The sequence below is a fragment of the Centrocercus urophasianus genome, unplaced genomic scaffold (genome assembly GCF_019232065.1).
Source record: "Centrocercus urophasianus isolate 14NV4802_14NV808 unplaced genomic scaffold, USGS_Curo_1.0 seq_20, whole genome shotgun sequence".
NCBI lineage: Eukaryota > Metazoa > Chordata > Aves > Galliformes > Phasianidae > Centrocercus > Centrocercus urophasianus.
Window position 1 is genome coordinate 11,024,152 of NW_024884756.1, and position 22,895 is coordinate 11,047,046.

The 22,895-nt window shown below is 38.5% G+C and overlaps 2 protein-coding genes across 13 annotated transcripts in view; one reads left to right on the forward strand and one right to left on the reverse strand.

Moving 5' to 3' along the window:
- Positions 1 to 22,895, reverse strand: part of TRAK2 (trafficking kinesin protein 2) — a 72,404-nt gene that overhangs the window by 21,335 nt on the left and 28,174 nt on the right. For 5 of the 12 annotated variants that reach the window (XM_042821907.1, XM_042821908.1, XM_042821910.1 and 2 more), the window contains 11 exons: positions 21,931 to 22,140; positions 21,269 to 21,347; positions 19,601 to 19,731; positions 19,331 to 19,405; positions 18,363 to 18,479; positions 17,372 to 17,451; positions 16,564 to 16,764; positions 16,131 to 16,429; positions 15,514 to 15,789; positions 14,263 to 14,362; positions 9,833 to 13,752 (listed from right to left, as the gene is read on the reverse strand). In XM_042821907.1, coding sequence (XP_042677841.1) covers positions 13,074 to 13,752; positions 14,263 to 14,362; positions 15,514 to 15,789; positions 16,131 to 16,429; positions 16,564 to 16,764; positions 17,372 to 17,451; positions 18,363 to 18,479; positions 19,331 to 19,405; positions 19,601 to 19,731; positions 21,269 to 21,347; positions 21,931 to 22,140 — 2,247 coding nt within the window. In that variant the 3' untranslated portion in view covers positions 9,833 to 13,073. Of the gene's footprint in view, positions 1 to 5,117; positions 8,078 to 9,832; positions 13,753 to 14,262; positions 14,363 to 15,513; positions 15,790 to 16,130; positions 16,430 to 16,563; positions 16,765 to 17,371; positions 17,452 to 18,362; positions 18,480 to 19,330; positions 19,406 to 19,600; positions 19,732 to 21,268; positions 21,348 to 21,930; positions 22,141 to 22,895 lie in introns of those variants that run through there. The other 7 variants (XR_006169403.1, XM_042821914.1, XR_006169400.1 and 4 more) reach the window with 7 other exon arrangements.
- On the forward strand, positions 660 to 6,616 carry LOC122162047 (caspase-8-like). Its single transcript, XM_042821918.1, has 8 exons — positions 660 to 1,047; positions 1,814 to 1,919; positions 2,993 to 3,131; positions 3,222 to 3,278; positions 3,475 to 3,542; positions 4,025 to 4,160; positions 5,320 to 5,821; positions 6,120 to 6,616. The coding sequence occupies exons 1-8, from the start codon at positions 743 to 745 to the stop codon at positions 6,253 to 6,255; spliced, it is 1,449 nt and encodes a 482-aa protein (XP_042677852.1). The 5' UTR covers positions 660 to 742; the 3' UTR covers positions 6,256 to 6,616.

The following is a 22,895-nucleotide window of genomic DNA, read 5'->3' on the forward strand; positions in this document are numbered from 1 at the left end:
TTTCCACTTACTGGTTTTGCTTAGTGAGTGTATGAATTTTATGAAGCAAAAAGGAAAGAATTCAAAAAAGCAGGGAGCAGTGTTAATGTAAAACGGCACAGAATGCTGTGTTTTGCATGTGTTGCAAAACCACTCACGTGTAAAATTCACTTCTTCCTGTCAGTAGTATGCGTGTTTGAAGTGATATGAGAAATCTGTCCGCTGGAAAAAGAGCACTGATGTGCTATTGGACGCTTTTTTTTTTTTTTTTTTTTTTTTTTTTAAACAGTAAAGACAGATGTATTGGTATTTCATGGTAAGAGAAGAAAAGGAAATATGAAGCACAGTGCCGCTCAGGCTGAAGGAAGGAGCTCAGCATTTGGACAGCAGTGACGCCTGTGGAGATAGGCGTATGGGAGGTGGGCGCTGGTGAGCGCTGACCGGCCCCTGCGCTCTCCCCCCGATCGTGCCAAGCGCATAGCAGGGATTTTCGACTTCTCCGGCCTCTTTCTATTTTTTTAAAAATAGCGCTCCGTAACTGTGAACGGAGACAGCCTCAGCTCTGTCAGAAAGCTCCCCGTCTGGCAGACAAGCAGTCTCTGAGTTGAACTGTGGGTTTTCAAGTAAGAAATCCAGACGGAACTACAGCTCCCAGGAGCCTGGGCGTTGCCCCGCCCGCCGGGAGGCGGACGGAAGCGCAGAAGCGCGGGTGCACGAGGAAGTGGCGCTCATCCCGGCTCAGGGCTGGAGCTGCTGCGGGGAGATGGAGTTCTCCCAGCTGCTCTTCGTGATCAGCGAGGCGCTGGACAGGACTGAGCTGGCATCTCTGAAGTTTCTCAGCCTGGAGCACGTCACTGTAAGGAAACGGGAAGATATTGAGGAGCCCAAGGCCTTCTTCCAAGCATTACAAGAGAAAGGGATGATCGAAGTGGGGGACCTGTTCTTCTTGAAGGAGCTGCTCTACCGCATCAATCGGATGGACCTTCTGGCTTCCCACCTGGGCTCCAGCCGAGAGGAGATGGAGAGGGAGCTCCAGGTTCCAGGCAGGGCACGGGTGTCTCCATTCAGGTGAGTGGCTGGCAGTGTGGGCTCACCAGGGTTCTGGAGGCGAAAGTCTGACAGAGCCTGACCCCGGAGTTGTTCTCTGGGGATCAGTTATCCTTCTTGGGTGGGTAGGTGCAAGATTTTTACTGATGAGTTAACACCAAGGTAAGGTTTGACAGAACATAAGCATCTCCGTCTTTCCTAGGAAAAGCAGGTATAAGCAGTAGAGAAAATTTCTGTCCAGTAAAGGAGAGAGGATCAAGCTTTCTTCTCTGAAAGAGTCGTGAGGCACTGTAATGGACTGTCCAGGGAGGTGGTTGAGTCACTGTGCCTGGAGGTGTTCAAGAAACATGTGGATGTAGTACTAAGTGACATGGTTTAGTGGGAAAATGCTGGCAGTAGGTGGACAGTTGGTCTACATGATCTTAGAGCTTCTTTCCAACCTTGGTGATTCTACGATTCGGAGATAATTTGCAGACTACAAAGGCCTCCCCACCTTTGTTGTGGGCTGCAGTCAGTGACTGGGTGTGACTGCCTTTACCCTCATGTCCCAGTGCAGAAACTTTCTGTGCAATTCTGATTTTGGGAAAAAACTTATTTTTGGTTGCAGCTGAAAATGGTTTGACTTCTGTCTGTTCTGGGACTAATGTCCTCAGATTAAAAAGAAAAAAAAGCTGCCCTGGGAAGGCAGCTGGGGGTGCAGAGGGGATGGTTCAATGGTACAGCATTAAACTGTGCTAAGGTGAATGCTAGAAAACATAATGAAACTGTCCTCTCCTGTTCCTTCTAGATATCTGCTCTTTCAGCTGTCAGAAAACATCACCAAAGATGACATGAAGTGTTTCAAATTTCTTTTGGGAAAAGAATTACCAAAATGCAAGCTAAGTCCTGAAACTGTAAGAATTATTTTGTTTTGTTTTTCTTTTGTTTTCTTTCCTTTAAATAACTGCTATAATACATAGCAATATTTAGGTTGCTCTGAGGGGAATGAGAGTCACTTTTCCGTAAGGAAAAGGGAAGACTGGGAATGGTGCATAGAGGACTTGTTGTGTGCCAGTGTGACATGTACTGCTCCAGCCCAGAAAGCACGGTTCAGCCCTGGGCCAGGCATGATGCCTGCACACCCAAGCTCTGTGTAGGGTTGACTGGTTTTATTCAGTAGAGGGCTGAGCACTTTCATTCATCTTTTCCAGCTGGTTTTCTTTTGGTTGCTAAGTAAGTCATTAGCGAATGAAGAATCACCCACTAGGGCTATTCCTGTAATGTTCTGGTTCTATTTATTTCCAAACCTAGAAGAAAACCTCGAACAGATCCAGGCAGAGAGCTAAGGCCCAAGAGCTTGGAGTTAACTTACATCATTGCAAGAGATACAACTGTTCTTTACACTATGTCATCCTGCCCTTTAGACTGCTAGGTACTTTGTTCTGCCTAATGAAATCTCTTTTAAAATCTTTCCTCTTTTCTTAGAGGATCAACTGTGCCTGTTCAGTGGTGGCTGTTCTAGTAAATCCATGGGTGACCGCTGTGCTCTGCCACTCTCTTTGGCAACAGCTTCTGTCCCTTGGGTTCTCTCTTCAGAGAACTCTTTATATTTGCATGGTTATACCCATTTTTGCTCCAGTGATGTTTGTGTTTCAGTCAAGTGCACAAAGTTGCTGCTGCAAGTCAGATAAATGTCATTAAAAATGACATTATTTGTTCCTATGTGATCACCATTAGCTCTCAGCATCTCTGAGCAGTGGGAGGGAAATAAGCTTGTTTTGGGAAGATATTTTTCATCATTGTACTTCTAGCTTTTGTCAACCTACATTTAACTGAATCAGCTTGAGGTATCAACTGAGACTGATAGTGGGTCACTTATGTTGTCAGTACATTAAAGCCAGCTTGGGTGCCCTAAACATGCTGCAGCTTCCTTCTCAGTAGCAGCATGGATCTGCCCTAAGAGCAAACTACTTTTCTGATTGCTCAGACAATGCTCGACGTTTTCATGGAGATGGAGAAGAAGGGGATTTTGAGAGAAGACAACTTAACTGTCCTGAAGACTATTTGTGGAAAAGTGGACAAGAGCCTGTTGAAGAAAATTGAAGAGTATGGATTAAAGTCATTTGGTAAAACAAAACAAGGCCTCTTTCCCATACTTTTTATTTTTGAAGTGATATGTAAGGTGTCTTAAAGGACTAATAGTGAATGCTTTACAGGTGAAGGAGAGATGCTTGTAACAGAGGGGCAAAGAAGCAGCACAGGAGCCCCTGAAGGTAACTGAAATTTCTTCCAAAATGAACATTTAGATCTTTGGCTTTTTTCCATCTTTTGACCTCTACCTGCATCTGGCCTTTAAACATGCGCCTATCTGAGAAGTGATCAAGTATCCTGTTGCTTACTAACTGATTGCAGCATTTTAAACTCCCTTTTAATTGTTTACTTATACATATGTTCTGTGTGTGTATTCAGACAGTGCCATATGGCTGGCATCATCTGTGGCACCTGATTCTCTCGGCAACTGTGATCAGCCTTCACAGGTAAGTCAGTTTGTGTCTTAGAAATGTCACAATTTTGTCTCAGAAGAGACCATTCCTTTATGAAGTGCACATGAACTATAATAAGCACAGCTGCTAAAGGCACTGTCTAGAAAAACAAAGATGTACTACTCTTTAACATTGTTTATTTTGAAACTATGTACCAGGCAGAAGCAGTAGAAGCATTAAGCTTAAGAAATGTTTTTAAGAGTAGAAGATACCCCTAATTTTAATACCAGGAGATAGGCAGCAGGTAGATAAATAGGCACAGAGAAGTGGATGAATGTAACACCCCTTGTGGGCGGAGTGTGATGGTGGAGGCTGCAAAAGATGGGTTCTGTCTTGCTGTGAGGCTGCACATGGCCAAGTCCTGGTAGCAGAGCTGTACGGGAAGAGCTGCCCAGATGGAAAGCTAGCTGGCTTTTTACCCTCTGTGCCACTACAAGGGCTGAGAAGCAGTCACAAGAAATCTTTCTTTCTAACAGCTTGAAGTTTATAAAATGACCAGCCGACCCCGTGGAGTTTGCCTGATCCTGAATAATCATAATTTTGCAAAAGCCAGGGAAGCAGTGCCAGAACTCAGAAAGATTAAAAATCGGAATGGGACAGACGTGGATGCAGGTACAGTGAACATTACAAATGAGTTTACATATGTTCAGGGAAAGTGGACTGTACATAAAAACAGGAACCATTTTGTGTTCTGGACTAGGAGTCTAAAGTTCAATCTTCCATGTCAAGGCTATGTTTCTTGTAGTGGTAGACTTGCATACTACTAAAATACACAGAATCAAAAGCAGATTTGCTGGAGAACCAGAATTTTACTTCACTTCTAACTTAAGAATAGATGGGGATATGGAATTCAGGCACTATTATATTGCTATTCAAGGGAATCACTTCAGTAGGCTGTCCTGCAGAGCAGCAGCGCTGCTTGTTGGAGGTCCTAGGGTCTATGAAATGGATATATTTGCACTACATTGACCAGGAGAGAAAAATCCATTAGCAGAGTGCAGGTTGTATTCTTGAGATGCAGGTACTACCCAAATATATTGACAGAAATATTTTATATATATTTTATCAAAGGATGTATTATCAAAGGAAAACTTAGAGGTAAATGTATGTCAGTATTTTTATTTTGTAATATTTTAATCAATATGCTAACTTTGTTTTTATTGAATGCATGATCAAGTTGTCCTAGGGGAGGCTTAGATAGATGTTAGGAAGAATTTCATAAGGGTGAGGATGGTCAAACACCAGAATGGGCTATCTGGGAGGTGGTAGAGTATCTACCCCTGGAGGTATTTAAGAGCTGTGTGGGTATGGCCCTAAGGTGCAGGATTTAGTGATGGGATGTGGTAGGTCTGGTTGATAATTGGATTCTATGATCTTGAAGGTCTTTTCCAACCTAGATGATTCTAAGAGAAATCACTCCCATCTATGTAGAATTAGACAAATAGTTAATGTCCTTTACTCCTGGGGAAAGGAGTGGCACTGTTTGACATGTGTTGCAAGACACAGAGACTAGCTGTAAAGTTCTGTGAGAACTAGCAGCTAGATTGCAGATAATACTAAACAGCAAGATCACAAGGAATTCTTTTATTGAGAGAGAAGGGAATGTAAAACAAATATGATTAGTGATCAGACTACTACATTATTTTCAGATAAAAACTGTAAATACCTGGATAACAGGATGGCAGGATTTAAAAAAAAAAAAAAAAAAAAAAAAAGAGTTTATTTGTAATTTTAGAAAACTGCTTTAAATACTCCTTGGTTTACTTTCCAGATGCTCTGAGAAAAGTCTTCAGCAACCTTCATTTTACAGTAGCAGAATACAAAGACTGCACTGCAGAGGAAATCCGTAAGATAGTGAACAACTATCGGTGCATGGACCACAACAACAAAGACTGTTTTGTTTGCTGTATTCTCTCTCATGGAAAAAAAGGCATCATATACGGTGTTGATGGGCAGGAAGTACCTATCCAGGAACTGACCACTTCTTTCACTGGGCAAAATTGCCAGTCACTTGCTGGAAAACCAAAAGTCTTCTTCGTTCAGGCTTGCCAAGGTGGTGCTTATCAGAAAGGTGTAACCATTGAAACAGATTCCGGGCAGCAAGATCATTCTTTAGAAACGGATGCAAGATTTCAGCTGGACTGCATCCCCTCAGAGGCAGACTTCCTCTTGGGCATGGCTACCCTGCAAGATTACGTCTCCTACAGAAGCCCAAGCCAGGGGACCTGGTACATACAGTCACTGTGCCAACACTTGGAGAACAGCTGTCCTCGGTAACTATACTTCCTAAGATACTTTTTAGCAACACCTTTTATCTTCCTTTTGGAGGACACAAGTTTGATTTGAATGCAGAGGTAGATAACGTGCACTGGGAGTGATCACTCAAAGTGAAAAGAGCAATGTAGAATAGCAACACTGACTGTTTGAAGCAGTTCACCCAACTGCTTTAAAGATGGTTTAAAGGAAGAGCCATTAGCAGTTGCACAGGTCAAGATGATATATAAGAACACAGTAACTTTTCTGATGTTACATACAAATACTCTAACACAAAACTGCCTGTATTTTTTGCAGAGGAGAAGATATTCTCACCATACTGACAGCAGTGAATCAAGAGGTGAGCAGCAAGATTGACAAGCAGAATGCAGGAAAGCAAATGCCACAGCCCAGTTTCACACTGAGGAAAAAACTTATATTTCCTGTAAACTAAATGGGAGCAGAGACAGAGAGCACTGCAGTAACATGAAAACCACTCATCTCAGCTGAGAATTCAGTAAAACATCAGTCTGCTCCTAGCAGAATATATATATATATATATGAATGTTTTTATTGGTAACAGATAAGGAATAAAAGCTTTATGAATGTAAGAGTTAATTTAGGTGATGCTTTTTATACTTGAAAGCTGGTCTCCAGTTTGCAAACTTACAATAGATTGAAGGCCCTTCCAGCTGTACCTACCATACATTGCTGTTGTTTTGTTAAGATACTTTTCAAATACAAATTCATATAAAGCCTTGTGTACTTTATGTTTAACTTTTCATAAAATAAAAGACGTGGGACTACAAATTTTATAGAATGCATCATCTCATCAGTATTTTCTTACACACCTCTCTGCTTTAAATCATTCAGACTTAGTCTCAATCTTTCTCAAAAACAAGTCAAGAACTTGTCCTCCAGCATCCTGAGCTGTGACCTGCATTTCACAGTATCCTTTACCTACAGTACTCTTAACATTCCAATCAATTGCATAGGTGCAGCATTATGCTTATGTTCACTCACCTTGCTGACTTTAAGTCTCTGTTGTAGGCATAGCAAAAAAAGATTTTACTAGATAAGTGAACAGCTCTTTAAAGACATATTACCTCCTCTGATTACTATGTGCACAGTAACGATATTAATGTAGGTGACTATATAGCTGATTTTAGATAAGTCTTCAGTTGAACCATTTTTGGAATGTAAGTAATTCCCTAGATTCCTCTGCTGAATATTTCTTCACTCTTTGCTACCAGTGTGACCTTTTTTACTTTGGATTTTCATCCAAGATTCTCTCTCCACACATACTGTTCAGTACTTTACCTTTTACGTCACACCTGTACTCTTCAGCAACGTTCTGTTCTGTACATACACCCTGGGCTCCTGCTATTCTAACTGTCCTGCTTGTCACACTGCAGATCAGCCAGCTTGGGACCAGTTACAGCCAAATGACAAGTTGCACAGTTCCCTTTCCTTTGGGTAGAGGCTGGAATGTCTTTTAAGCTTGTATTGCTGACAAAATTTAAGTGAGCCCAGAGATTTGAAATCAGAAGAATCTGACAGCATGCTTGTATAGGCAACTCTAAAGAGTTAAAGGAAAAAAACTACAGCAACTACAGTTACCTATTCTGAGGGAAATAATTTCCCCAGGAGAACATGGTATAAAAAATCTGTGGGAATTTTCCAGCAAGATAAATGCATCTCATAAGCAAGGTCTTACTAGGAATCTCCTCACATAATCAGTTTGGCAACTCTTTTTCAAATAGGAATTAAATGTGTGCCCTTTCAAACTCTTTTATAATTGGTTTCCTCTTATAAAGCAACTATTTCACTGATTCACAAGGAATCCCAGCAGCTCTGCAGACTAATTACACTCATGCATATGAAGAAAAAAGGAAATTCCCTCTACCTCTAATGCTCTTGGTCTTGTAACAGATATGTAAAGCAACAACAACCACCAGTAAGGTTTTGAAGGTTCTTTGTGTGCTGCTGAGGCACATGTATTGCAGTTACCTGTACAAGCACCCCTGTCAGTGGGACAGTGCACCAATAAGTTACAAGTGGACAGCCATAGAGGCCACAGCACACACAGTGAGGTAAACATTTGCACATTTTAGACTAACTCTCATTGGTGTCAGTTGTTTGCTCGCACTAATTCTGCAGTGCTTACCTTAGGGTAACATTTTCATCACAGAGATAAACTGCAGTGAGCTGGTGGTTTTCTTCAACTGATGTAATTTTCTTCTGGATGCTTCTCTCCGCAGCAGATATTTTGCTTTCTTTGCAAAGAAAAGAAGAAAAAAATCTGTTTTCTTTTTTTTGTTTTTTTTTTCTTTGTAAATCTTTGTAAGTCTTTTTCATTGTAAATTTTTTTCTTTGTATATCAACATCACAACTAGTAAATACAAACAACAGTAAATTGTTAAGGTGACTCATGACAAACAAACAAGTACTACCAATTACCAAGAACAGCTTTCTTCACTCCCTCCTTGCTTCCCTTGTTTTTTTTGTTTGGTTGTTTTGTTTTAATTGAGAAGATTGTTAGAACCATCACCCAGGACTAGTTTGAAATAGCCTAAATTTCACAGAGAGTTAGGCCATTCTTTTATCCTCATGTGTATTCGCAGTAGGATTACTCTAGTAGTGCAGCTCTACATAGATCACCATTTCTTACACAGATGCACAGTTTTGTAACTGCATAGATATGGTGAATATTAGGCAACAATCTAAGTTGCATACATGTTGGTGAAGCAAACTTGGGGAACTTCTTTTACAATGCAGATGCAGGCACTCTATCTTGTGGCTTGACCCTGCCTAACCACCTGTAGGTACAACAGTTGCAGAGATTTGTAGAAGAATCTCTCCTCAGGACGTCCAACTCAATCTTCTGCATATGAAATGCTGAGCTGAAAAGTCAGCTTCAGTCAGACGAGGGTTCCAGTCCTTTGCCACCCTCTCATGTCAGAAAAGATAGCAAGCTAAATAAATACAAGATACTTACCGTAGGATAATGGTGGTTCCTAATTTCTTGCGATGTTCTGCTATCAGTTATTAAATTAGACGAATTTTAGCAAAAACCTATTAATTGCAATAAATGCTGTTCCCAGTCTGTACCATGGAAGTAATCAAGGAAAACAATCTGAGCCTTTCTGCCACAAAAGCAGGTGCAAGGACATGTGTTGGAGGTACGCACAGCTACAGGCAAAAATTGGGCACCCCTGTGCATATGGAATTTCATGAGACGCACACAGAGGGAGTACTTTTCAAGGATAAATAGCTTGGTTTCAGTCTCTGCTCTCACTTTATCACAAACACAGAGGAAGGCTAATAAAAATACAGTTACTGAGATAGGAAATCACACACTTTCCTATAAAAAGCTCAAGCAATCTTCCCTTGGAGGTCTGAAGAAAAAACAAGGGAAGAATATATATGTCCAAATAGGAGCACATAAAATAAATGCAAACAAAGCCACTGACCTAGATAGATACTTAATTGTAGCAGAGTAGTCTAGTCTCTTTTCTGCTTCTTGCTTACTTGTCACAATATTGCTAGAAGAATGCAGCATTAGCTGCTGTAGTACCAGAAAGCATAAGCACATTGATTTCAATTGAGGCTCACATTCAAATATTTTGCTTAGAAGCTAAAGACCATTTTGTGATTTTATGTGAAGTTTTATCATTCCTAAGTAAAATGTTTTTCAAAAAGCAGCATACTAAGGGGTGTTTTCTAGATTTAACCAACACATTTAAACTGCAGTCGAAGTCTGACCACAACTTGTATTGCACATCCATATTTCCTTTAATTGCTTAAGTATGAACACAACTGCAAACAGACTAGCACAGCCTGATCAAGTTTTGGAATCAATTTCTAAGATAGCTTTTATATGCAATACTTACGCAGATACCAATTCACTAAGTCTGTACACCAATCACTAAATTCTAGCCAACTGTCAAAAAGCTCTAATTTCAATTTCACTAAATAACAATGCAGAAAAGATGATGACATCTGGAAGAAACCACACAAGATGACCAACATACTGAAAAAGGACATGTTATACATGTTTATTATGAAATTTACATTCCACCATGAAACGACAGTAGGTGCAAAAAGCAGATGGGGAAAAAAAAAACCACATTCCCAGACCGTTCAAACATTGTGTGTAATCCCTTTGTGTAAGCAGCCAAAAGAGGCTTAAACCTATTATCCTCATTCCCTCTGTAATGCTCTTTGACAGCAGTAGACTTTTGACTTCATCAGCCCACAGGTATTTTGAGTGTGCAGGTATCTCCAAGTTTATCAAACACGTGAAGCTTGAACCGTATGCCTGTACAACTAGAAAGTTATAAACTTGTACTTGATTTAAGACAACCTGAATAAATGTAGACACCACAAAATTTTCCTTTCCAGTGTCTTGAAATTTCACAAACACGGCACTTCTTTTCTTTGCAGCATCTATTTTTTGTCTCAAATTTGTAAGGTAGCAGAATGTTTTACAAGTGCAATTCTCCATCAATTCACTCAACCAAATCACATCTGTGCAGGACAAAAAGGTCTTGAGAAAGATCTCAGCTACCTAAGTCATTCAAGTTCATTTCCTCTCTTGCAGGAGACAATGGAATCCAAATGAGTTCTTAGAATAATGGCAACTTTAGTATGCTATCAGAAATACATGTGTTTGTCTGCTTGATTTTGGCACCAAGAAGTAAACTTGGAAGATGTAGCAACTTTCCCTGTTGCTGCAAGCTAGGCACACATATACAAAATGCACAACAGAATTTCAAAAGTACTGTACCACGGCATCAAAAAACTGGATACAAACACAACAGTATTCAAACTCTTTGATCATCTTCCTGCTTGTGTAAGTATCCGATGATCCTACAGAAAGCAACCAACAGACCTCGCAGCATCTATCATATCATTTGAACGGAATCAGTCCCTATTGCTAGGCTACAGAAAATGGAATTGTCCTGAAAAGAAACATGCATTTAATTAATGTGCTATTACATAGCTTTTAATGAAAATGTGGAGGAATTTGGATTTAATTTATTTTCCTTTTTCTGCTGATAACACACGCAATGATCTGGAGTTATGTAATGAAGCTAATTAGAAACACAGTGAAATACCTTTAAAAATTATCTGTCTCTTAGATGCATTCCTACAATAAGCGTACATAAAACAGACAGACTTCTGACATGTCATATACTTCCCTGTTTATATCAAACTAATCGTCTGTCAACTCATTCCTTAGTTAACTGGAGAGCAAGAATATCTCCCCCCAGCTCTTTCATTCTTACCTTATCTAGCTAGGTAAGGCCCAGTGAACACTTAAGGAAGTACAAACATAAATATTTACAAGAAGGAATTAAATATTTTTCATTTAAAAAACAAATTAACCCGTATATAGCATTTCAAATAAAATTCACCTTTCATAAGATTCTTAGAGAGCAAAAGGCAACTCCAGGAGTTCCTGAATACTTCTGTGCGCTGCTGACAGACAAATTTCTGCTGAGAGTCCCTGTGCAAGTTTGAAGTGGCTAGTCCTTTTCCTTTTACAAAAAAAGACTGCTATATCAGAGTCATCATGAGATCCACAGGGCTGTAAAAGCAGAAAGGCCACATAATAAATCAGTTTAAGAAGCTTTCTTTTCCTGCCCTACTCTAATCAATCCTGCAGCAACAAAGGTGTGGATGTGCCACATGCCAAATGCAAATCAGTGTAATTATGCCAGTGCTTCACACCATACATCCAGAAAGATGCCACCTATGTCCCACATACACTCTAACAGCCAAGGTAAACAAACACTGGCTGTTCTAACTAACTATATGGAAACAAACCTTAAAATCATTCAAATAGGTCAGGTGCACTGAAAAAAAAAAAAATCACAAACAGATTTAAGAACCTGTTTCCATTCTGATCACTGCCAAAGATCTATTCCCCCAAGGAATGTGGGACAAATATTTATTCTTAAGATACATTTTAAATCTATTGTAGATTATTCAGTTATGACTAGAAGCTTGGTCAGGAAGGAATTCAAAAAGCAGGACAGGCAATAATACTTTGCTGAATGTCACTCTGGAACCAGATTTCTCCAGTGGTGTTTTCTTTTGAGACAAAAAGTTTGCCTCAATGTTAATTCAGAAGGAAGGTCAGAGCCACTTTTCATCATTCAAACATGATTTCAACACAGGCCAAATTGATCTGCATTCATAAAATGCTACAAAAGAACACCGGCTTTCATCTTCCGTTTTCTGAATACAGAATGATAAATTTTGATCTTAATGAAACCTTTCAAACAAAATCCTGCCTAAAATCAGAAATATCTGAACAAAAGGCATGATGTTGCTGCCAAAGTCTCCAATGTACAGAATGCCTAGCTGTCAAGATTCAGATTACTTATTTTTCAAGCATTTAGGTAAATGCTCTCTGCTTATGCCAAATAAATAAAATAAACTCTGAATCAAGCACCTAGTTTTTATTTCCTTTTGCAATATTGAAACATGCCTGAGATTTTTCTTTGTATGTGAAAAAAAAAAGATCTCTTAGCTTGAAATTTTTACCCTAATACATACTTTTATTCTTCTTAGTTCTCATTCATTGCACTTTCCACTGTATGCTTCAGAAGCTCTAGAAAGAAATTAACTTCCGTGAGTAACTCACTAGCACAATTGCACTCTTTCAAAAAAACAAATCCTGATCATTTACTTTTGTGCTCAAATGCCAAATTAAAGGTTTTCACTTCTGCTTCTCAACATGGGGAGTTCAAAAGAGCAGTCTCTGAGCTAGAAAATACTAGAATTAAAGTAGTTCCAAGTTTTTGTATTTGCTACAGAAAAGAACTTGGACAAATGGTGCTGGTCAGACTGATTATTATCTTAATATCGTATTTAAATGATACAGCCTGACTGCTAACAAATTATAAATACTATAGCCATATGGTAGAAAAAATAGAACAGCACCTGCAAGACAGTTCTACAAGTACAGTTTAAAAGGTTAAAATACTGAAAACGTCTACAGTGGAACTTTTACTTAAGCTAAGACAGATGCTGGAGAGATCTCAAAACTAAGCTTTGGTTTCTTGTTTATTTTCTTATCTTCCACAAAAGCCTTCTTTCCCAGACCCAAGCAATGTTCTTTTCTCCTTGACCCTATCACTTCTCTCTCCACCCCTTTTAACATGCACATGCCTTCTCCAACTCTTCTGTAACACACCTAACCTTTTCTGTACTGGATGCTTATCCCTCTTGAATTATTTACTAAGCCAGTGTCCAGAGCAATCAGTCCTCTTTTAGGATATCCATTTTTGTTGACTGTGTGCAGACTGGGGCTCCTAATGCTCCAATCATGGCTGGAAGACTCTGGTTTCTTCTCAGTCCTGCCATTAAGTTGCTACCTGCATTTAAAAACACAGCTGAGTCTGGCCTCCGCAAGCTAATCTCTGCCCCCTGATTCTTCTTGTGGTCCTGTGTATCAGGGGGCTTGACGACCCTGGCAATACCCAGCCTCTTCAGCCTGTCCACCAGGTTCATCTTCAGCTGGCCTACTTCTGGAGCGTTACGGGAGGGCTTTAGGCCATACATTTCCTGCAAGAATGTTTCTGCTGGTCTTGAAGCCAGGAAATTTTCTGAGTGATGCACTCGAGACTCAAAGGGTGGAGGGGAAGGACAAGGTGAACGTGAAGGAGAATTCGGCGGAGTAGAAGGAACGGGGACTGTACGAGGGGGCTGAAGCAGAGGCAGTTTATCTAATAGGGGACTATCATAAACCTTGGCAGAGATGCCACGCTCTTGCAAGAGTTGAGCCAGACTGCTGGTACTGCTGAGGGTAGTAGTTGAATCTCCTCTGTTGGTGAGAAATTCTCCAATACTAAGCCTGTAAGACATGGCTGGAGTGCTCACTACATGGTTTCCAAAGCTCTTGCCACTATTTCCAAGTGAAAGTGGGGCAGACGTAGAGCTGAAACAAAAGTGAAACAAAGAAGATACACAGATATATGCATTAGACAGCTTGGCTCTATATTTGCTTTTTAGTATACAAAAGGTTCACAAAAAAGTAAACTTGATTTTTGACAGTTTCAGCATTAGTGGATTCACTACTAGTGTTCTGCAAAATATCTGGAAGGTATTGATTGACAAAAGGGTTTTAATGTATGTACCAAAGCATTTATCTTTCATGTATAATTTTTAATGTCTGAACATGGAGAAAGGAAACAAAAATAATTGTTACAACACTAAGCAATAGCTTAGTTTTTTTAAAAAGGACCAAAGGAAAAAAAAACCCCACTTCTGTTTTATTCTGGAGAATTTCAAGTTTCCCCTTTGTAATTGCAACCCCTATAATGAATAACATTTTATGCATTGCCTAAATATCCTGGTATTTTTTTAAAAACCTGTCTATATATCAAAAGCCAGAATGCAACCATTTAATTCTATGCAGCAACTCTTAGGATGTCAGCAGTCACCATACCTGGGAGTAACTTGGGTGACATCGGACGGGTGAAGGATTCTACAGGTAGTGAAAGTAAACGTGGAATTTGTTGAAGACAGACACTTGCCAGGATTCAAGGCTGCAATGTGGAGAATTCACATCCCATGAGGTTAAAAGTAGAGACAAATCATAATTAATGAAAGCAATGTTTGAGATGATGTTGTCACTGCTAATTTTTATCTTTTTTAAAGGATAACAAAGACAGTATTGTCTCAAAGTCAGCTATTTCAGTTGAGAAAAAGATTCTACCATTAGTTTATTTTAAAATCCATTTAACTTTCTTGCTTTATGTTTTTGCTCATTTAAGATGAGCTGAAATAATGCTTTTCAAATGTTAGTAACATCAATAACCACAGAAGCTAACTAGCAGTACAAGAAATACGGACATCCAACTTAAATCAAAAAACAAGGCACAAGTTTCTATCTAGCCTTTATAAAATGCTCTGAAGATGAAAAGAATTAGAAGAATCTATACCATGTGTATTAAGTTGCATTTGAACTAGCACTTTAAACTAGTGTAGTACAGAATTCTGCAGAAAACTAAGTTATTGGAGATATATTCCTAAACTAAATAAAACCTAACAAATAGTAGAGTCCTGATAAAAAATGTTGGTCTGTAAGCCCACACTGCAATGAGAGAGCTCAGCACATAAACAGTGATGAAGCCCATGTGCCAAGAGAAAGCAGGGATGTTTTTCCCATTCTTTGACCTCATCCTTCCTTAGGGATTTGTATTTTGACAAAAATAAGATCAGTGTTTGCAACACGAATTTTCCCATGAGGGGTTTGATACAAATTTAATGTTAAGATATCCATCCTCACCTTTTAAAGCCCTGTTTTCTACAGAATCTAAGCTTCTCACCTTTTACTAACAAAAGTAGCACATTTTCGATAATTAAGTGCAAGATACTGGTCATCTTCAATTGCTTTTGTAAGATAACTGCCTAGCATATAGTTATTCAGATGTAACCTTATCCCAGCTAAGTTTTCCAGCAGCCTAATTAAAAAACTGACATAGAAGACAAGCATCACCTTCTACAACCCCCTGCACTATATTTTGTAGCATGTAGATGAAATTGACAGTGTCTCCCTAACAAATTTACTGCAGACTCGAATGCAGAGGGTGGATAGTTTGTAAACTGCTACAATTATCAAGGCATCAAGTATGCGTTAAAACCTCAGAAATCAGCATACAAAAGGAGGAAAAAAATCAGTAACTGTGCTTCTTACCAGTGAGTGGTACTGCTACTGAAGCAATAGGTGACAGGAAAATCCCTGACACTGGTTTTGCCACTGCAGACTTATTTTTCTCCGGGAAGGACTGTTGCACTTGAAATGTTATACCTCCTTCCCCTTCTTCATCATCCTCCTCCAAGTCAGAGATGCGGTGCACAGAGTCATCGGTCAGAGGGGTAAAACCTTTTGTAACAACACCTGGTCTTGGGTCAAGTATGGTGCCTAGGTTGGGTCGAGCAAGCTGCTGCCAGTGAAACAGGGTCTGAGATCCTGGTGCGACAAAAGAGAAAGGTTTCAGGGAGCCAACACCTACTATTACATCAAGTTACAAGAACACTTGATCGCAACAATTTCAGCCATCTGGTGCCGTTGCTGAAGCACACAGTGCACTTGGATGGTGACACCAAGAGCCAGAAAAAGCCTAACATTTAGCGCCATGTAAAAAAGCCAAATACAAAGCGATACTGATGAGCTAGTTGGCACAAAGCCAACAAGAATGCTTTTTCCCCTTATTAATTATCATCATGTCTGTCTATACACACAATGAGTTAGTTGGCAAATGAATATCAAATCTTTTTTTGCTGACAGAAGAAGGAAGATCTTCTGCTTACCTTCGATGGGCTTGACAATTTGCAGTTTTTCTGGTAGGAGGACACGGAGGTTACTGGAGCTGGCAGAGAGATCGGTGAATTCTGAGTTTGTACCCAAGGAAAAACAACTTTCTGTTGGTGTACTATAACCACTAGCCCCTTCTTTCTGCTCATTCAGCAAATGCATTTTGCGCTCCCACTCCTCCTCAAAGAACTGCTTTTCACTCAGATAGTTCTGGTGACGGAGAGAGAGCCTGTGCAGAGCTGTGACTAAATCACTGTCTCCAGGAGTTCCTGGCTGGCCAGGCTTATGTCTGCCCCTGTGTGAAACAAGAAATAATAACAGATATGGAGACCACTAAATTAAATATTTTTCTCTTACATAGCAATGGTCCAGTGTGGATTCAGTTTTAAGTAAATCAGTTTAGAAAGACAATAATAAACTGTTTCCTACTTCAAATTCTTCTCAGAGCTGCTCCTCTGGATCATCTGTGCATGGCTTTCCATCTGTAAGCCTGACTGAAAAGGCTTTGCTGTCATAACAACACTTGACCTATTAGATCCAGGGATTGGTAATGGAGCAGGAAAAGAAGAAGAGCGGCTACGAGTAACGTTAGCAACCCTGACAGTGTCAAATACTCGTTTCTGTTGACTCCTGCAGAAAAAAAGCAAGGAAACAAATATGGGTTTCGGAAACATTTCTAAAAGGATAATAAAGCTCTGTGCAACAAATTTGCTACAGAAGAACAGAATTACCTAAAACATTCCTCTATTAATATCAGAATTACTGCTTACTTTGACCTGGAAGAACAAAACAGTCTACTGATAACTATCTGAGAAATTTTAGAAGCTTATATTTAACTCTTGCTCAGAAACGTGGTCTTCAGAAATAAACCTTCAGAGCTTTAGAAATTGTTATCAGTGTTTAAGCTCTAATATCACTTGCCAGATAATTTTTCTGTAAGTAGTCAAAATGACAAAACTAGTGTTGCTTGTCAGAGGATCTGAATAAAAATATTTCAGAAATCAAAGAATGAGATAACATTCTTCTAGCAAATTTCCAGCTTCTTCATGGAAACAATTAAGAATAACAGATTTCAAAGTTGAAAAGCCTACCAGCTAATTATTTTTTTTTTTTAAAGCTATATAGAAAACTTACTGTAGAATGAAAGTTCACACTTATAGACTTCCCAATAGCTCACCTTACCTAATATAAGCATATGGAAAAGTACTGAAACATCACAAAATATCTGAAAACATACTTTTGCTTGGATAGGAGAGATTCATCAACCTGACTCAGTTCTTTCCGCATTGTCCCTTCAATTTCTGCTGCAAGGGAATCCTAAGGAAAAAAAGAGAACCAGAAGAGTTGACAAATTAAATACAATAATTTTAGCAGAAAACATCTCTCAAAATACTTGAAAATTTTCAATTTTTTTCGTCATAGATATGTTTCACACAGAGTATAATGCATAGACCTTCCAGTCTCTGAAGGTGGAGAGAAGTTTTACACCATAATAACATCTACATAAAACTGTTCAGCTTTCATTAGCAAAATGTATTTTCTTGGTACTCTTGGCTTCTTAAATTAAACAACACTTGGTAAGAGCACTTCTTACAAGGTCCAACCACACACGAGGGTTTCTGTATAAGCAGAATGAAAAATCAAAACTTGACAAAATCCCAGCACAGCCCAGAAATTTGTGATATACTATTCGGAATATTCCTGATACTAAGAAGAAAATAAAAGCTTTTAACATTTTTTTTTCCCATTGATTTACTTATCTTCAATTAGTCTAACACATTTCTGATTATGCTTAAAGTTCAATTTCACAAGATAAGGAGATAAGGACATAAAAGCACATCATAAGATACTTAAAGGAAAAAAACGCTGTTTGAACTCTCAAAAAAAATGGTTTCTTAAGTATTGTCAAATTATAAAATTTAACAATATACTCGCACAACCAAGCTAGCAACTGAACATATCTATTCCTGTACTTAAAATAAAAGTCACATAAAGAGGAAAAGCCACCCTAATATCATAAAATGGCAAGTGAATGATTCATTTACTAAATATGAAAGGTGTACACTCAGAAGTGTACACCTTAAAAAAATGAAAAACTCAGCTTCTTTGCCTATAACAAAATGGTTCCCTCTGCACTGCAGGTAACAGCTGTTTACTCCAGGCCATTTGTGCCAGTAGGTATACACCATAGCAGCAGTATTTGTTACCACAGGAAATGTTCCACATGCCTGAGGGTGGCAGAGACAAGCAACAGAGCTGGCTCTGCTGCGCAGCAACTTCACTTCTTCTTGAGATTCATGCAGCATCCCCAAACACTCTGCATTCCGATCTTGCAACTCATGTAACTGAAAGAGAAAAGATGACATGATACCATTAAGCTCCAACAGAAGCAAAACAAAAAGACACAGTGAAACTGAGTAACTTGTACAGATGGGATGGATTCAGTACCATGTTTCTACTATTACACAGCACATGCTAACATCTAAAATTGAAAGCAATAACAGACACAAGACATGGAGCTCTACGAGTGGGTCCAGTCAAGGGCCGTGAAGATGACCAGAGGGCTGGAGCACCTCTACAGGGGAAGCACGTAAGGCCAGGCTGGATGATGGGCTGTGAGCAATCTGGTATAGTGGAGGCATCCCTGCCTATAGCAGGGGGGTTGGAACCAGATGATCTAAAAAGTCCCTTCCAACCAAAACCATTCAGTGACTCTATGACTACATTCAGCATAACACTCACACTAATTTCAGTGGTGAGGGACAAAGTCCAAATTAAGACTCAAAGGAGTACAGAATTAAAACCAAAAGTACATAAAAACACCTGCAAATACCATAATTACAAACGCAAAAGAAGGAAGAGAATTTCCTTAAGCTACAGCGAGCTACAGCACTGTTGATGTAATCAGTAATATTCATATTAATGCATTCATAACAACTAAGAAACATAAGTAAGATCTATCTACTTGGAACATCCTCTTTGCCTTTCAGACTCTTATGAATCCCAAAAATATGGTTCAAAGCAATTATTCTTTTCCTCCTATCATATTGGCTCCTACCATAATAAAAAAATGAATAAATAAATAAGTTTAAAATAAATAAATAATAACTAAAAAGAAGAAAGCTGTTCTTGTCATTTAGTTTTATTTCTCTTGGATTCTGTTATACACACAAACGTGCACATGCACCGTAAGTACCTCCGCTGTCAGTTGTCTCTGAGCATCTTTGGAAGCTTGTAAGTGAAGTTTCAGCTCTTCCTTCTCAATCACATGCTGAAAGCACAAAAAGGTGTCTATTATTTTCTTAGCTGATCTCCTTGAGAGAGCTGATTCTCTGCCATACTTTCCTGAAACAGTCATAGTGATGTAACCCCCACCTTGCAAGTCTATTTTCACCCACTGCAAGTACACACATCTCCCTGTGTGCACATACACACATGCATGCACACTTCATCAGCAGTCCCTTACTTCTTTGAGTTTATGCTGAAGATCAACAATCTGAAACAAAAGGGATGAAATCTCTTCTTGGTAGCGGACCAGTTCCTCACTCTTCTCTGACAACTCCTCTGTTATTCTGGAAATTTGAGCATTTGTTTGCCCTACAAATATAAAAGCAACTCAATCAAGGGCTTTAAGGAATTAAAAGAAAAAGTTAACTTCAAATGTAGGCGTAACGTGCTGAAAATTGAGTACGCAGAAACTGATATGCATAGCAAAGATAGGATCAATGATCATAACATAACCAAGACAAGCCACTACAAATTATTTCAAGTGACACACGGATCCATAGTCAACACTAGATTTATTGGAATACGCTGAGGAAAGCAGGCTCCAAGTCTACCATTTTCTGTATACAAAGATTTTTTCACACTTTCTCAATACAGCATACACCTCTTAATCTATCTTTTGATTCAAATAACTGTCTGTTCCCAAAGGACCCACTGCACACAATTTCCAGTGGTTATTCTTATTTTCTTTGAACGTTTCCTGAAGAAAAGTGACAAAGCACCTCAAAAGGCTGAAATATTTTATACAGATAGCTTCTTGCTATGCTTTCAGGGCATGTGTACAAAGTCATAATAAAGTATGATCTACCTTGCATAAAAGGTCCGACTACAGATAACCTTAGAGCAAGAAAAATCTTATTTCTTAAAAAAAAAAAAAAAAAAAAAAAATCATCAGTGTTAATGGAATTTGAGTTTAAAAAAATTATTCTCTAGAAGTGCTAAATACTTATCTTTTAAAGCAGTGTAAATTATCTTTAATTGATAGTGATTATTGTATCTCACGGGTTTGCTACAGGATAAAATCCTGTCTGAGGGCATATAGGCATTTGATGTCAATAGTTAGGATGACTTTCCTGAAGACATAAATTTTAAAGCTGCACAGTAGGCACTCTGTGGAAGAAGATTCTGAGAGCCTAAACTGGCTAGAAAGTCTGTATACGCTATGAAGTTAGACAAAACAGAACTCATGAACATTCTCTGAAGGAAAAATGGAGAGGTTTTAAGAAATTAACATTTATTTGCAATGGATATAAGTTTCTACAGACAAAATAGTAAATTAACAACTACCTAGGTATCAGTTCATGCTGTTGCATGGTTATCTTAAAAAAGAAGAAACAGCCAGTCTTCTTCATGGCGGTTGCATACAAAAACAAAAAAGCAAACTTAAAATATGGGGGCTTATTATGCACAAAAGAATCAGACCATATAAAATGACTACTGATTAAAAAAAAAATATATATATATATACACACACACACAATCATGAAAAAAAACCCTAAGTAACAGAACAGCTGCCACTCCCTGCAAGTAAGTAGTCCTCAAAGCAAATCTAAACAACTGTTCCAGATACATCAAAACACTTGCCAATTCAAATTCATCTATTTTCCAGTGTCTGTAGTCTTCAGTTTAGGTTTATAAACACGAGGTTTTGTGCTGAAGTTGAATACCACAATGAAACTTCATGGAATACAGAACAAAAGATGTTTGCACTTGGTAAAAGAGCAAAACTCAAAAAATTGGCAGAAATTACTGAAGCTCATTTTTTAATTCAAGGATGAACAAGAGAAAATTTAGGCAGCAGGTGTTCAAGTACTGTTTTGCTATTGTAAGATACAACTTGGATACTCACGGAGCTCTCTGACACAGTCATTAACTAACTGCTGTTCCTTCTCTTCATACGTAATGGTTTCTGTCTTCAGATGACAGGCCTTAAAAAAAAAAAATTAGTCTTCCCATTTCAGTTTATGTATATATGTATGTATATATATATATATATATATGCATATATATATATATATATGCATATATATATATGTATATATGTATATATGTTAATGCTACAAATTTTATTTTGGACATTGCTGCAAGTGAAGAATCTCCCCTCTCTTTGTCTTCATAAGGATTTGTTTCTTCAATCCCTAATGCCAAACTAAGATGTCATCTCAACACATAGAAATTTCCAAAATACTGCTATTAATTGCAGTTAGATTTACACCAGAACATGTCACAAACACTCAAGGGTCTGATACATCTACATTCTTCAGCTGTATGCTCACATGGATTCACATACAACATAAAGGCACTGTGATAGGAGTAGAGGCTTTGAACATAATAGTAGTGAAGGAAAGAGAAGGATGTGGAGAGTGGAGGAAATGTGGTTGGATATGACATGTATGCAATGAAACAAAACACCTGTATGTTTTTAAAGAGAAACCCAGATGCTAGATGTTTAAACAGTTCTAATTTATCTCATATCCAGCATCCATAGCACATACTATAACTCAGCTATACCTTCGATCGGAGAGCAAGGTTCTCTTCCTCCAACTCCCTGAGTTTATCTTGCAAGATATCCAGCTGCAAGAGACCTTGTGATACACTGAAAGACTCATTGAAACGAAGTGGTGTGGAACAGCTAGAATCTGTTTCGCTTTCCTCAGAAGCAATTGAAACAATACGAAGCAGGTCATCCTTCTTTGACAGTTCATGCTGGAGCTGGTTAACCTAGCACAAAAGAAGATTACCAGCTTGTGAACTACTGTTTAGCTAAACAGTATCACATTATATTATTTATGCAGCCTCTCAATTCTTGGGATATCACTGCTCTACTCTAACATGAGATTAAAAACTGCTCACTGGTCACGATCAATTTGTATATACTTGCACAGAAGATCCAGGCCCTGTGTATCCTACACAAAGTTCACAAAATCATAGTTTTAGCACTGTAAAGGAAACTGAAAATTTAAGGTAATATAGGAATGGACAACACAGCTTACTATTGTTTTTCTTCTTTTTTTTAAGAACAATTTACTTCAAAATAATTTTCCAGCTGCCTTGTTATATCCTATATTTTAACAAGCTAGTATCTTTTTGTTTATGACTTTTTCTGCACTGTAACTTCCTGGACAAAAGAACCAGTAGATATCTGTGTGTGCACAGAATGGTCCCCACCAGTCTATATAATAAATGAACTGTAGGACAAAGGAAAAAAGAGATGAGACAAATCTCAAGTTAAGACAGATTCAATTTTGCTTATTGATATTTTTATATGAATAAAAAAGCTATGCTGGCCTACAGCTGACTGTATGTATTTATTACCAGCATACTGTTTAACACAAGCAGCTGAAACTATTTCACTATTACTCAGCCTACACGTATTGTCCACAAAGATAGAAAATACAAAAAAAAACTTGGGATACTTTCTAGGTTGACAACTATATATACATATTTTTTAAGCAAGAATAATCAAGAAAAGATTA

What these genes read in the sequence shown, in the direction of transcription:
- LOC122162047 (XM_042821918.1), top strand. Translation starts at nt 743, where the DNA reads ATGGAGTTCTCCCAGCTGCTCTTCGTGATCAGCGAGGCGCTGGACAGG. An exon ending in GTATGGATTAAAGTCATTTG is followed by an intron (nt 3,132 to 3,221) that starts GTAAAACAAAAC and finishes AATGCTTTACAG; the next exon opens with GTGAAGGAGAGATGCTTGTA. An exon ending in ACTGTGATCAGCCTTCACAG is followed by an intron (nt 3,543 to 4,024) that starts GTAAGTCAGTTT and finishes TCTTTCTAACAG; the next exon opens with CTTGAAGTTTATAAAATGAC.